General features: G+C 37.0%; 1 protein-coding gene across 2 annotated transcripts in view; it reads right to left on the bottom strand.

Annotated features, from left to right (window-relative positions):
• The window catches only part of LOC110453966 (protein unc-93 homolog A-like), a 52,081-nt gene that overhangs the window by 25,066 nt on the left and 13,279 nt on the right, over positions 1-13,736 (bottom strand). Inside the window, exons 1-2 of one of the 2 annotated variants that reach the window (XM_021503349.1) lie at positions 8,101-8,144; positions 3,636-6,606 (exon numbers count right to left, since the gene is read on the bottom strand). In XM_021503349.1, coding sequence (XP_021359024.1) covers positions 3,636-4,703 — 1,068 coding nt within the window. In that variant the 5' untranslated portion in view covers positions 4,704-6,606; positions 8,101-8,144. Of the gene's footprint in view, positions 1-3,635; positions 6,607-8,100; positions 8,145-13,736 lie in introns of those variants that run through there. The other variant, XM_021503260.1, reaches the window with a different exon arrangement.

Below are 13,736 nucleotides of genomic sequence, written 5' to 3'. Positions count from 1 at the left end.
ATATTGCATGAAGCCCGCTAAGCATGGGTTTTCTCCATGTTATCCAAAGCGAAGCGAAAAGACACTCATTGGACAAGGTTAATCTATTGCGTCATATAAAAGTAAACCACGTGTTACGTCACGAGAGTATTTGCTTTCATATAGGAATTAAACGGCGTTTTTCTTTTTCCTTTTCTTTTCATGCTGGTATGAACGCGATTCGGTTACATCCATATTTCATGAAGCCCGCTAGGAATAACACCCAGATCGGTTCACTCTCAGTATATCCATGTACGTTGGAATTCTTATCCGATCTTACACATATAATAATACAGCACGATGTATCTGTTTAAACTGTTTAATTTAAAGACATGGAAGAGTTCTATCTATTCCCAGTGGCCTTTTGAGATAATACTACGACATCGAAAGATACAGCATAAAAAAGTCTAAATGCTGATTTGACCCCCGTTAGGGATAACACTTGGGGTTCGACAACACTTCAAGAACACGTGCATTAATCGGGGAACGACGAAATTCACTCAGCACGACTTCGATGGTAAGAATAGACAAGTCATAAAAACTGTTTTAATTTGATAAGAAAAAGGACAGAAATCGCAGCGTTAAATTCCATTAGCATGGAGTGGGTGTATTCTGATGTTGTGTGTGAACAATAATTGTCAAGAATAAAACCACAATAATTCCCTCCCTGTAAACAGTAGAAAGGTTCACTGTAAGACGCTAAAAATAGTCATTAATAATGATTTTTTGCAAATCGGAGGCTTTCTTCTGTATGTTCTGGTTAGAGAACACTGAATAATCCACAACTGATGTGCTGCCCTCATCACAATACAATGGGATCTATTTGTTCTCACTTTCCTACAAATTCCTTATGATGGTGGCTCCCTAGGCATTCCAGAATACACCGAGCTACACAGTGTCTTCATTCTCTACAGAGAATATCGTATGCTATGCTATGCTAGTTTAAGTTTCGTATCTGATGCCAAACGCACGTGCTATACCAATTTATGTTGACGACGGGTGAGATGACAAAATACCTTGTACAATGTAAGTGTAAATTACATATTTGCGAACATTGCAAATACACAACATTTATTGATGTCAATTTGACATGAAAAAATCTAACCTGAACTGACCTGCAATTTTATGTTAAAGTCATGTCAATTTCACATAAACATCCTTCATGTCAAGTCAAATTGTCGTCAATTTTTACATGAAATTGACCTGATTTTGAAATGAAGAAAGTGTTCCTGTGTATATAATATATATGTTATGTCATCAGCCCTTCACGTCAGACCTTCAAAGCAGGATATTTCTAGAAGTTTGGATTGAAGTGTTTTGTATATAATAATTTTAGACTGTTGTAAAGTTTCGTTCTATTTTAGAGTATTTCAATTCCCTTTTACCCTCCACTTTTGTTACTTGAGTATCGCCCACTTCTTCATCTCCATTACGGATTTATAGAATCATCTCAATCTTTTAATGGAAACGAGCCTTGTCGTGTTATGCGCATAACACTTTCAAATTTGCACAAAATTACAATACAGAAACGCTTCATTCAATATATATTACAAACAATATAAGAACGTGTCTTCATGAAAATTATCGTTATATCCTGTTATCAAAGTTGTTATGGATGAAAAATGTTACCTTATCAAAATGATGCAGCAGTATCAAGTAATCTGTACTGTAACCTGTATTTATCATGTAACATTTACTGTAACCTGCATTTATTACGTAACATTTACTGTAACCTGCATTTATCACGTAACATTTACTGTAACCTGCATTTGTTACTTTAGCCATATTTGTTACTTTAATCTGTATTTGTTACTTTAATCTGTATATGTTACTTTAATCTGTATTTGTTACTTTAATCTGTATTTGCTACTGTCACATGTATCTGTAACTGTAATCTGCATGTATTGCTATAACCTGTATCTGTTACTAAAACCTGTATATGTTACTGTATTTGTTACTATAACATGTGTTTGTTAATGTTGTCGGTATTTGTTACTTTAATCTGTATTTGTTACTGTAACTTGTATTTGTTACTTTATGTTTGAGTCTTCAATGAATTTGACTTTGTAAACAAAGAAACGTGGAGACAAGAGCTTCACGTTTACTGGGGACACAGCACGTAAGGTTACTATGATACAACTTGTTTACCTCTTTTACAACAAACCCGGCCACATCGTTTATCATGACCTCCGTTTAAGCAATCAATATTCTGTAGAAATTATGAAACAATTTCCGACAGGAGAATCCAAATCCAGTTGCTTTTAATTAGATATAATTATCGGTAGTTGTAGTATTGCATGGCGTTATTAACAAAACCGCATGATTGGTTGTCTCAAAGAAGCTCATTTTACACAAACATCCGGGCAATTCGGTTCTGCCCTAACAATTTTACTTTGTTATACTTTCATTGTAATTGTTTAATTATTATTACTTCTACAGCCTGCTCCTAATGGGTAAATGGCACACTATAATGTATTAAATACCTGCAACAATTTCCTTTTGATAATTGTCATAATTAGTTTAAGGTTCGAAAACATACAGTGACCTAGTTTGTAAAATCATTCACGTCTCTGTTTGTGAGGTTTGCAGAACTTTATTTAAAATGTAAACATTACCTCATCAACAAAAGTTCTTAAACCCGACAAACACTGACATATAACGTACAATATGATCATATTTTCTCTTCATATTGGAATTGAATTACTCATTGAAAGACGGGTTGACCACAACAATGACGGAAGTCACTTCCCTATATTTTCTAGTTTGGCTTTTCCCTTGGATTTTAGATACTTCATTAATGGATTACTAAAAGTGGAAACGAAATAAGCGAAACGAAACGGAATGGAAATTTATTTCATTTTCTTTTCTTTTTCTTTTCTACTTCTAGTGATGCCGCTAATGATCCACCTGCTACTCTCATTTCGGTAACACTATTGGAATTCATCGGATCCCTGGCTTACTTGATTTGATTAATCAGGCTTGATGAATATTCTTACCTTCACGAACAAACGCCTGTTTCAGTCAAACCCGTGAGGACGGTTTGATTAATCAGACTAAGGGAGGTTGCAAACAGTACCCCCTGTTACACAGCCATGTGGCAATCTATTTGGTTTGTAGGTCATGGTGAAGACTTATACACCAATGAATCGTTTGATCCACCACAAGTATTACTCTATTGTACACAGCATTGCAAGAACATATTTTATTTGACCCTTGCACTTGTTGAAACCTTTGACTTAAGAACATTGTGACAAGTTTGTTAAGTAATTAATCTACTCGCGAAAACTGATTTTCTCCAGATGTGATTTGATCCAAAATGTGATTTGAGCCAAAATCATTCAGAAAAAGGGGAAAAATTTCGTCAAGAAGAACCCCTGAGCTTTAATAGTGACTAAAGGTCCACCATAATTGATTTCCATAATTATACATCTTTTATGGCTTTTGTATCACATACGAACGCGAAAAGGTATACCTTAAGCTGAAACCTCTGAAACCTCTGAATCAAAAAGACAACGAAGCTGTGTAACGCTACCACCTTGGTTACTACGGATTCAATCATTAGTGCATACTACCCTCCTCACAAAAGCGACCTCGTGGAAAAGGAAAAAGACACTTACCTTGGTGAAGTCGCCGAACATAAAACCTTGCTCTAGACCCACGAAGACGACCATGAGGGCCAGCAGCTGACATTTGGAATCCTTCAACATCTCAAGTGTAGCCAAGCATAACTCCTTGGACGTTAGGTTCTCGCTGTCGTCCTTGTTCTGGTCGCACTGGTCCATCAGCGAGATGAGAATGACCACACCCATCACCCCACACCCAAGATATATACTCAGCAGCATAATCCGGGTACTCTCTGGAATCATTGTTATAGTATCGGCGGAATAACGGGCCTGGTCTTCCATCCCTTCCTCTATTAGACAATAGGTTGAACCACACGTAAAGTTTGTTGACGTGTTATAATACTGAAATGTGTTGGGGAACGTCTTGTTCTGTGACATGACTAGCGTAGTTATGAGATTTCCCCATATATTGCTTGTCCTGTACAGACCACAAAATATCCCCATGAATTTGTTTATTACTATATCCTGGTCCTGAATGTGGGAATGCTCAGCGTACGCAAGCGCAATGGTGGTAATGGAAGTTGCTTGTGCACTCCACATTGGGCCGGCCAAACAGCCGAGCACAATCCCTAATGGGAGCAACATGTAATGCTCAGGATGAAAATTCCCTGCGAAATATCCAGTGAAGAAAATGAACGACATGACCATTGTCCACTTGGTCGTTAGTTTCTTGATGATAAATGGCGCAACGATACACGAAAGGATGGTGGTAAGGTACATGCTACTAAGGGAGACCACTCCTACACCACCTTCCCAATTCATGGTGCTCTGTAGTCCCTGTAAGGAAATGAAGGCTGTAAATATAAACATGAAAGCAAAGCCGAGGACAATGACGTTTTTAAGGGCCTTGGTTTCGCTCATGTCTCTGACGGCCTTCATGGTGGCGGGGTCGTGGGGGAGAGTATGGTAGCTTGTCAGAGTGTATGAGTGGATCGTGCTCCTCCTCCTCCCCTTGTTGTACTCCGCCCCGCCACCCCCCATCAGTGAAATTACGTTCGTGTGCCCGTGGGCCAGGGGATCTACAATCATCTTCTCCCTTGTTATCTCTGTGTCCGACGCCATTTTGGTAATGGTAGATATACTAATCAATGCTGATGTACGCTGATACACGCTAATATATACGTCCACAATTGTCAACAAATAACGGGGTATATCATTGAGTATTTGACGTCTCCCCTCGCCAAGTCGTACTAAAGTAAAAACAATCTTTCCTCTTCCACGAATTTATCTTAGAAAATAAAATAGGATTGATGAATATCAAACTATTTTCACCTATTTAAATATCGAGGGTAAATCGACACAATTGTTCTATAATTAGTAGTCTTTTACATTCTATTTGACGCCACCCCGCGGAGTTCTTTGCGAAAGTGTAAATCAGCGCTGTCTAAATGATGCCATATTAAACACACATCGGTAAGACCTCACCATGATTATGTCGTCGGTAAAAACAATAGCATCAATCCGCAAATCAGCTCCATGTGATGAATGGCGTTGTTAAAGACGCGTGCGTGCTGTGAGAGCGCTGACGATTACTGATTTATCGTCCAACTTAAGCTTTAGAGGGACGAATATTCAGTGATGTAGAATTGTTCGGACTTACTAGAAGCCACCAGAACAAGCTTAGCGTCTAACGACAACTGTTATTACAGAGTATTACGTCCAAACAGATAAGGCTTCGTTTTTGCAAACTCGTGTGTTAAATTCCGTAGCTGTATTCAACAGGAGGTGGCAATAGAGGTAAACTTGATCTGGATCCCAAACACGCGAGGGACGCAGATTTAGCACTCGGTTTATATCGACAAAACAATGATGATATCTCTTTAAAAGATAAGGATGAAGAGACAGACGTTTACTCTACATAAAACAGGTTATGTCTATTAACTTAGTGATAACACATTGTGTCCGATTGTAAAACTTTCATCATGGGATAAATACTTTGATCACAGAAGTCCTGTCTGTCTCCCTGGTAGAATTATCGCATATATCAATACAAGTACAGCCTTTGGGTTCCAGCTGATGTATGACCTTTGACCTTTAACGTGTTCACTTATTTTGATACCGGGTACCAATATATTTGACTCCTGTGCAATTCTCGTTTCTATCGAAAGTATTCCACATAAAGTATCACATGAAAACAAGCTTAATTAAGTAAATTATAAAAGAAGTAAAATGGAATGTTTTATATTCGGACGTAAATCACTGTCAGTTACAAACACTCATACGAGTATGATAAATAATGGAAATGTTTGACAAATCGCATCACTGATGTTACCGGAACGTAGATTCGTTCCTATTACGTACTATCCAGAAAAGTATGGAACAAACTTTTCGGTGTCAAAAATTACAATTCCTCAATCATGGCGGACGTAACATTTCCTGTTGATAGTTCTCCTTAGCCACTAGTGTTTTGATTACTGACGGAGGGTCCACGCTAATTAAGTTAGTCCATCATTAGCCGGGTACGGATATCCATCTCATAACAATTGGGTTTCCCGTACTCTTGATCATTAAGAAGAATGACGGATGAGTAAGTCATCGCTTATAGATATGGCACCAGCCCTTCGTTTTCAAACCCGATTGAATAGTACAATCTGATATTATTTTGGTGAATACTTTTATATCGCCAATCAGTATGTATATACTAGTTAGAAGAGTTTTACAGGAGTTCCGTAATGACAGCACCAGACCCACGTGCGGCAGCACTTGTACGAGGATTGTGTAATTGGTGGTTTGTCTATTTACTGTAATCGGCACACATGGCGGTCTGACACCTCTGCTACGGCACTAACAAATCGTAGTCCCCCCTGAAAAGTATGCTGTATCGAACGCTGTTTGGGCAACGCTCCAACTAAAGGATGGTATCAAACGCATCGAACGCCAAGAGGTGGCGAGACAAGAAAGTCCAATACAAGTGTGGTATTTCTCTGCGTCAGTTCGCCGGTGGTATGGTATCCAGAAGCGCTCTCTGAAATATTGCAAAACAATACACAAGGTAAAATAGCCATAAAAAATGATAAAATAATTTGATTGGTCATTCATGTTACACTACATCAATGCGGACATCCGGTACTACTGTCATATATCATAAACCAGCTTCGAATCGAGAGCTCTATGAGTATAACATAGATACTTCATTGCGTTTACAGTCACGAATCATGTTATTCCTCGAATGTATTACATCGTTATTGTATTATAGAATTCAACACAGAAGCAAGTGTTCAAACATTATGATTTTTAAATAGAACTAATCATCAAACAAAAAACCTTCCCGATTGTAAATACAAACATGAGACTGTTTACATAAGTTTGATATTTTATATTTGAATATCCGTCATAACATCTTATGTAAGATTACTACGTAAATAGTTCCTAGAGACATTGTTTCCCTATAACCTTATAACGAAACATTTTAATAGATGCATTGTAATTGTATTAGTTATGTAGTACAGATATATAACTTATATATGGTACTCTTATCACATATGTTGTATATGTTATACATGTGAATAAAAAGGACAAAACAAACCATACACATCTATAAAATAAAAATATTATTTACGCATGCTTCACTGTTTTGGAATTATCGATTCAATTATTGTATTCTCGAATCAAATTTTAAATTAATGACCCTACCAACAACCTCCGTCATGTTTTCCAGTATTAGGTAAATTAACTGGGGAGTAATTGAGAAACTGTAATACGAGGTCACTTACACTTTGAAAGACAGATAGTTTAATTACAATCATCAACGTGTGAAACACACATAAATCTGATCAAATTATTCCTGATGTAACAATGGTTCAAATATCTGGACCCTCAACAATAAACCTTTATCGTCCCCTTAGTAATAAATCGTGATCTTTTTGTGTTGTATCTGTTATATCTGTTGCTCGGTTCTGTATGTTGCGTGTTAAATGCGACAACAAAATTCCTCAAATCCTAGAAACAACAGATAGCCGTCAAATTTAAAGGATTTATTTCATTTTTAAAATTCAATTAACACAATCAATCCTTCGAATTTGTTTTCGGGTTTAATTAGTATTAGTAATCTACGGGGACCATGCTTTAATTAAAAGCACACATGCATTGCATGTTTGAGAACGGATCATAATTGCTCCTAACGAATTGTTAAACCCTCATCTGTTATCGAGGAATTCATGTGTTTCGAGCCCTTATGTAAAGGTATGAAATATTCCACTATTTATTGTGACACAACGTTTTGAGCAGATCCACCGGTTGGTGTGCATTTACTCAGTTAGTTGGTTAAATACACCTGGAAGTCAGTTTGGCGTACTTTGCACGATCTCCTTGCGTGAGTTCCTACTGTGATCGGAACCGTCTAGAAAGATTTCCTTCTCGTGTAATAAATCATGCTTACTAAACTATTGTATTTGCACGCGAAAACGTTGTATTGTGGCACATGGCTTATGAGTCATACATGTCTTCTATATATACATACCCTTCAGTACTGAGGGACCGTCTGCTAATCCGTGTCTTTAGTCGTGACGTTTATTTCCTATTATTCTTCGTTCTTATAGAATTATGTAACTCCCGTTATTGTTAGTTGTGGGTTTTTTCTTTGTCAATGATAAGGCCATGCATTGGAGTTGTGGGGTTAGACATGAACACAATACAACAGAGAACACATGTCAGAAGCGTAACTATCCCTTCTTAATCAGCATTACTTGACAGGGTTTATCTCACATTGGTTAGTGTATTATTTTGATATATTGTATAGTAGTTGTATATATAACCATAGTGATGTGGAGATGACCAAGTCAGTGTTGATTTCTGATTGAACATCTAAGGACGTAGCGTTCGGTATAGACGTCATTTATACAATAAAACAAATCCCAGAAATGTTCCCATTGCTTGGAAGTGTATCTTATCTAAACTCCAAATCCATGCGACAGAAAAAAACCATTTTCTTCATGTTATATGTTTTTACCTTTAAAATTATGTGACAAGAGAACTTCAATTAAAATTCCAATTTGGTTTTTGGCTACAAGCGTTATCTAAACACATATTAGTGGAAGAATGATAGCAATTAATTATTATGATCCTTAACATTTGTTTTGTCTCTCGTTAGATTTTAATCTTTTTATTTTCTATCCGCTGTGAGTTCCGATGACGTCATTGCACGTATTTGTTACGGTATAATTGAATGTCAGATAAATAAACAGACTGTACTCATGTGCACCAAAAAGCATTAACCTAAGCATCACTACCATTTGATTGGCTCATGCTCCATAATCAGCCACAATTATAATTCGAACTTGATATTTTGAAGATGATAATTTTTGTTTGCACATCGGTTGCATTCCCAGCGAGACGTTTAATGACGTCATCAGAGGCTTTAATTTGTATAACAGACACGTGCATACCAATCCGAGTGTTTTGTTAACGTTCACGTACGTAAACGTGTGAAATAGTCCATACAAAACCAGTCTCTTCAGGTCTCTCTTATTCTCCCTTCCTTTTACCTGTGTTTTATAGGAATGAGATGTTCCATTAGGACTAAAGGATTACTATCACTACTGAAAGGCACGAAAATATAAAGTAGTACATAGCTCAGTGAAGAAAACAACCTGCCAACGAGATGATTTACTGTTACCCGTATGTCATTATTCAAGGATTAGTTGTCTATTTTGGTCAGGTTATAAGGTGATTACTCCAGTGACCACGTGTAATGATTTTACTCGACCAAAATAGAAAATCATTTCTTATGCTTACAGTATTTTGCTGTGAATGGTTAGTGACTATTTTAGCCTTTAGTTTGATCACCAATATTTTTTACTGTCTTAACGGGTCGTCTTTTCAATAAAAGTAAAGGGTGTCTATAAGGCCCTTTTTTGGGCCCCGGTATATTCGGATTTTCACCTCCTTATTTTGTTCAAAGATGTCCTATTGTATGACATGCGGAAAAACTAAGGTAAAACCTTGACCGAAAGTGGGTTTCTGTGGGTACCAAAAGGGGTATGGTAAATCACAAATATAGTTTGCTGTTTTCAAAATGAGCGTAAAAACCGAAATAATACCATTTCATACCGTTTCTGTTTTTGAAAACATGTATAAATTAGACAAGCATATGTAACAGAATGAAAAATGTCAGAAATTCAATTGTCACTTAAAGGTTGTTTATATAAAACAAAGGATTACGTCAGGGGTCTTTTTTGGTCATTTTCAATTGAAAAGTAATTTGTTTTCTCAATAATTTCCTTTCTAATTAATATTTTGACTTGAAATTTACAACTTCACTCATTTAAGTAGACTTACATAAATTGCATATTGACTACATACTTTCCTTTTGTTTTATACTGAGTTATGGCTTCTGGACACATCTCAAACTTGGCTTATTCAACTATCTCTCAGTTTTAAGTGAATTAAAAGGTGCTTGACACCCTTTATATGCTATAAATATAAAATTTGCTCAACACAGTGGGTTCCAGGTCCTGATTTGGTGTTTTTACTTATCAAAGTTAACTTACAAATCAAACATGGCATTTGCCACCACAACTACTGTAAAATGATTGATTTAATATATGAAGTTTGATTTGCTGGTAATTTTAAGTCTCCTAGCCATGGTACGGTACCCTATCGTGTACGTGGGGGTTTTGTTTTAAAGTACAGCGGCTCTGCAATAGAAAGGCCCCACGGAGAGTATACAGCCGTTTGAGACATGTTGCTTACATTGATTGTTTACATTTATGTTTATGACATGCTCATATATGATAAAAGTAAATGTGTGGCTGTTCAAGAGACTGAACTAAAATCTTACTAATGACAAAGATTGTATCATCATCTTTGGAACAGTAAAGCTTAAAATGCAATACGGTTTTAACCTTTCAATGCCATGTATTGGTAAATGATTGTACTAAATAGTTTTACGTCATTCTTATCATATTTTTTTTTAACTCTGAACACTGAATAAACATACAGCTAGGCCACTAAGTAATTACACTGATACGTTTGTTACAGCGCGTGATAGTTCGGGTACTCTCATTTACATATTTGCATTATCTACCGGAAGCTGCAGCTTGTTTTCCCTATCGATTTGGTCCACCTACACATTTTAAGTTTGACCATGTAGTCGTCCATTTACACATTTTTGTTACATGTAGCTTTTGTCAAATGCAACTATGTGATCATGCCCGCATAGACAAGTGTTGTCACTTGATCTCAACATATTGTGATTTTTGATCACGTCTACCTATATAGCTCTGGTAACGTAATCATGTGTACCTAGACACCACTGGTAAGCTTATAGTTAATGGGGCTAATAGAATATCCCTTACCTTGATGGTATGACAATCTCTAACAGTCATGGTGTTTTTTTCATTGTCTAATCTGATGTTCTTTCGAGAACTCCAAATAACCACGATGTGGATGGAGATTTCTTTGTAACATTCTCAAGATAGGGGATGATTATTTTCTCCCTTCACTTTGTTAAAAACAACATTGTTCAGTACTTGCAATCCATATTAGTGGATGGTTAGTTTAGGCGATCAGACACCTAAACCATTCGGCCACCGCAATCCATACTGGAGGGTTAGTTTTTACGATAAGACACCTAAACACTCAGCCGCTGCAATCCATATTGGAGGAGGGTTAGTTTTTACGATAAGACACCTAAACCACTCGGCCACTGCAATCCATATTAGTGGAGGGTTAGTTTAGACGATCAGACACCTAAACCATTCGGCCACCGCAATCCATATTGGTGGAGGGTTAGTTTTTACGATAAGACACCTAAACACTCAGCCGCAATCCATATTGGAGGAGGGTTAGTTTTTACGATAAGACACCTAAACCACTCGGCCACCGCAATCCATATTGGTGGAGGGTTAGTTTAGACGATCAGACACCTAGACCATTCGGCCACCGCAATCTATATTGGTGGAGGGTTAGTTTTTACGATAAGACACCTAAACCACTCGGCCACCGTAATCCATATTGGCGGAGGGTTAGTTTAAACGATAAGGCACCTAAACCACTCGGCCACCGCAATCCATATTGGTCGTGAGTTAGTTTTTACGATAAGACACCCAAACACGTTTGATGTTGATAATAACCAAGCTTACGCCACGTTTGATGTTGATATTAACCAAGCTTACACTCGTTTGATGTTGATATTAACCAAACTTTCGACACGTTTGATGTTGAAATTAACCAAGCTTACACTCGTTTGATGTTGATATTAACTAAGCTTACACTCGTTTGATGTTGATATTAACCAAGCTTACACTAGATTGATGTTGATATTAACCAAGTTTACGCCACCTTTGATGTTGATATTAACCAAGCTTACACCACGTTTGATGTTGATATTAACCAGGCTTACGCTCGTTTGATGTTGATATTAACCAAGCTTACACTCGTTTGATGTTGATATTAACCAAGCTTACACCACGTTTGATGTTGATATTAACCAAGCTTGCACCACGTTTGATGTTGATATTAACCAAGCTTACACCACGTTTGATGTTGATATTAACCAAGCTTACGCCACGTTTGATGTTGATATTAACCAAGCTTACACCTCGTTTGATGTTAATATTAACCAAGCTAACACTCGTTTGATGTTGATATTAACCAAGCTTACGCCTCGTTTGATGTCGATATTAACCAAGCTTGCACTCGTTTGATGTTGATATTAACTAAGCTTACGCCACGTTTGATGTTGATATTAAACAAGCTTACGCCACGTTCGATGTTGATATTAACCAAGCTTACACTCGTTTGATGTTGATATTAACCCAGCTTACGCCTCGTTTGATGTTGATATTAACCAAGCTTACACCACGTTTGATGTTGATATAACCAAGCTTACGCCTCGTTTGATGTTGATACTAACCAAGCTTACACTCGTTTGATGTTGATATTAACCAATCTTACGCCTCGTTTGATGTTGATATTAACCAAGCTTAAACTCGTTTGATGTTGATATTAACCAAGCTTACGCCTCGTTTGATGTTGATATTAACCAAGCTTAAACCACGTTTGATGTGGATATTAACCAAGCTTACACTCGTTTTATGTTGATATTAACCAAGCTTACACCACGTTTGATGTTGATATTAACCAAGCTTACGCCTCGTTTGATGTTGATACTAACCAAGCTTACACTCGTTTGATGTTGATATTAACCAAGCTTACGCCTCGTTTGATGTTGATATTAACCAAGCTTACACCACGTTTGATGTTGATATTAACCAAGCTTACACCACGTTTGATGTTGATATTAACCAAGCTTACACCACGTTTGATGTTGATATTAACCAAGCTTACACCACGTTTGATGTTGATATTAACCAAGCTTACACCACGTTTGATGTTGATATTAACCAAGCTTACACCACGTTTGATGTTGATATTAACCAAGCTTACACCACGTTTGATGTTGATATTAACCAAGCTTACACCACGTTTGATGTTGATATTAACCAAGCTTACACCACGTTTGATGTTGATATTAACCAAGCTTACACCACGTTTGATGTTGATATTAACCAAGCTTACACCACGTTTGATGTTGATATTAACCAAGCTTACACCACGTTTGATGTTGATATTAACCAAGCTTACACCACGTTTGATGTTGATATTAACCAAGCTTACACCACGTTTGATGTTGATATTAACCAAGCTTACACCACGTTTGATGTTGATATTAACCAAGCTTACACTCCGTTTGATGTTGATATTAACCAAGCTTACACCACGTTTGATGTTGATATTAACCAAGCTTACACCACGTTTGATGTTGATATTAACCAAGCTTACACCACGTTTGATGTTGATATTAACCAAGCTTACACCACGTTTGATGTTGATATTAACCAAGCTTACACCACGTTTGATGTTGATATTAACCAAGCTTACACCACGTTTGATGTTGATATTAACCAAGCTTACACCACGTTTGATGTTGATATTAACCAAGCTTACACCACGTTTGATGTTGATATTAACCAAGCTTACACCACGTTTGATGTTGATATTAACCAAGCTTACACCACGTTTGATGTTGATATTAACCAAGCTTACACCACGTTTGATGTTGATATTAACCAAGCTTACACCACGTTTGATGTT

The sequence above is a fragment of the Mizuhopecten yessoensis genome, unplaced genomic scaffold (assembly GCF_002113885.1).
Source record: "Mizuhopecten yessoensis strain PY_sf001 unplaced genomic scaffold, ASM211388v2 scaffold83, whole genome shotgun sequence".
Lineage (NCBI taxonomy): Eukaryota > Metazoa > Mollusca > Bivalvia > Pectinida > Pectinidae > Mizuhopecten > Mizuhopecten yessoensis.
This window is presented reverse-complemented; position numbering and strand designations above follow the sequence as displayed.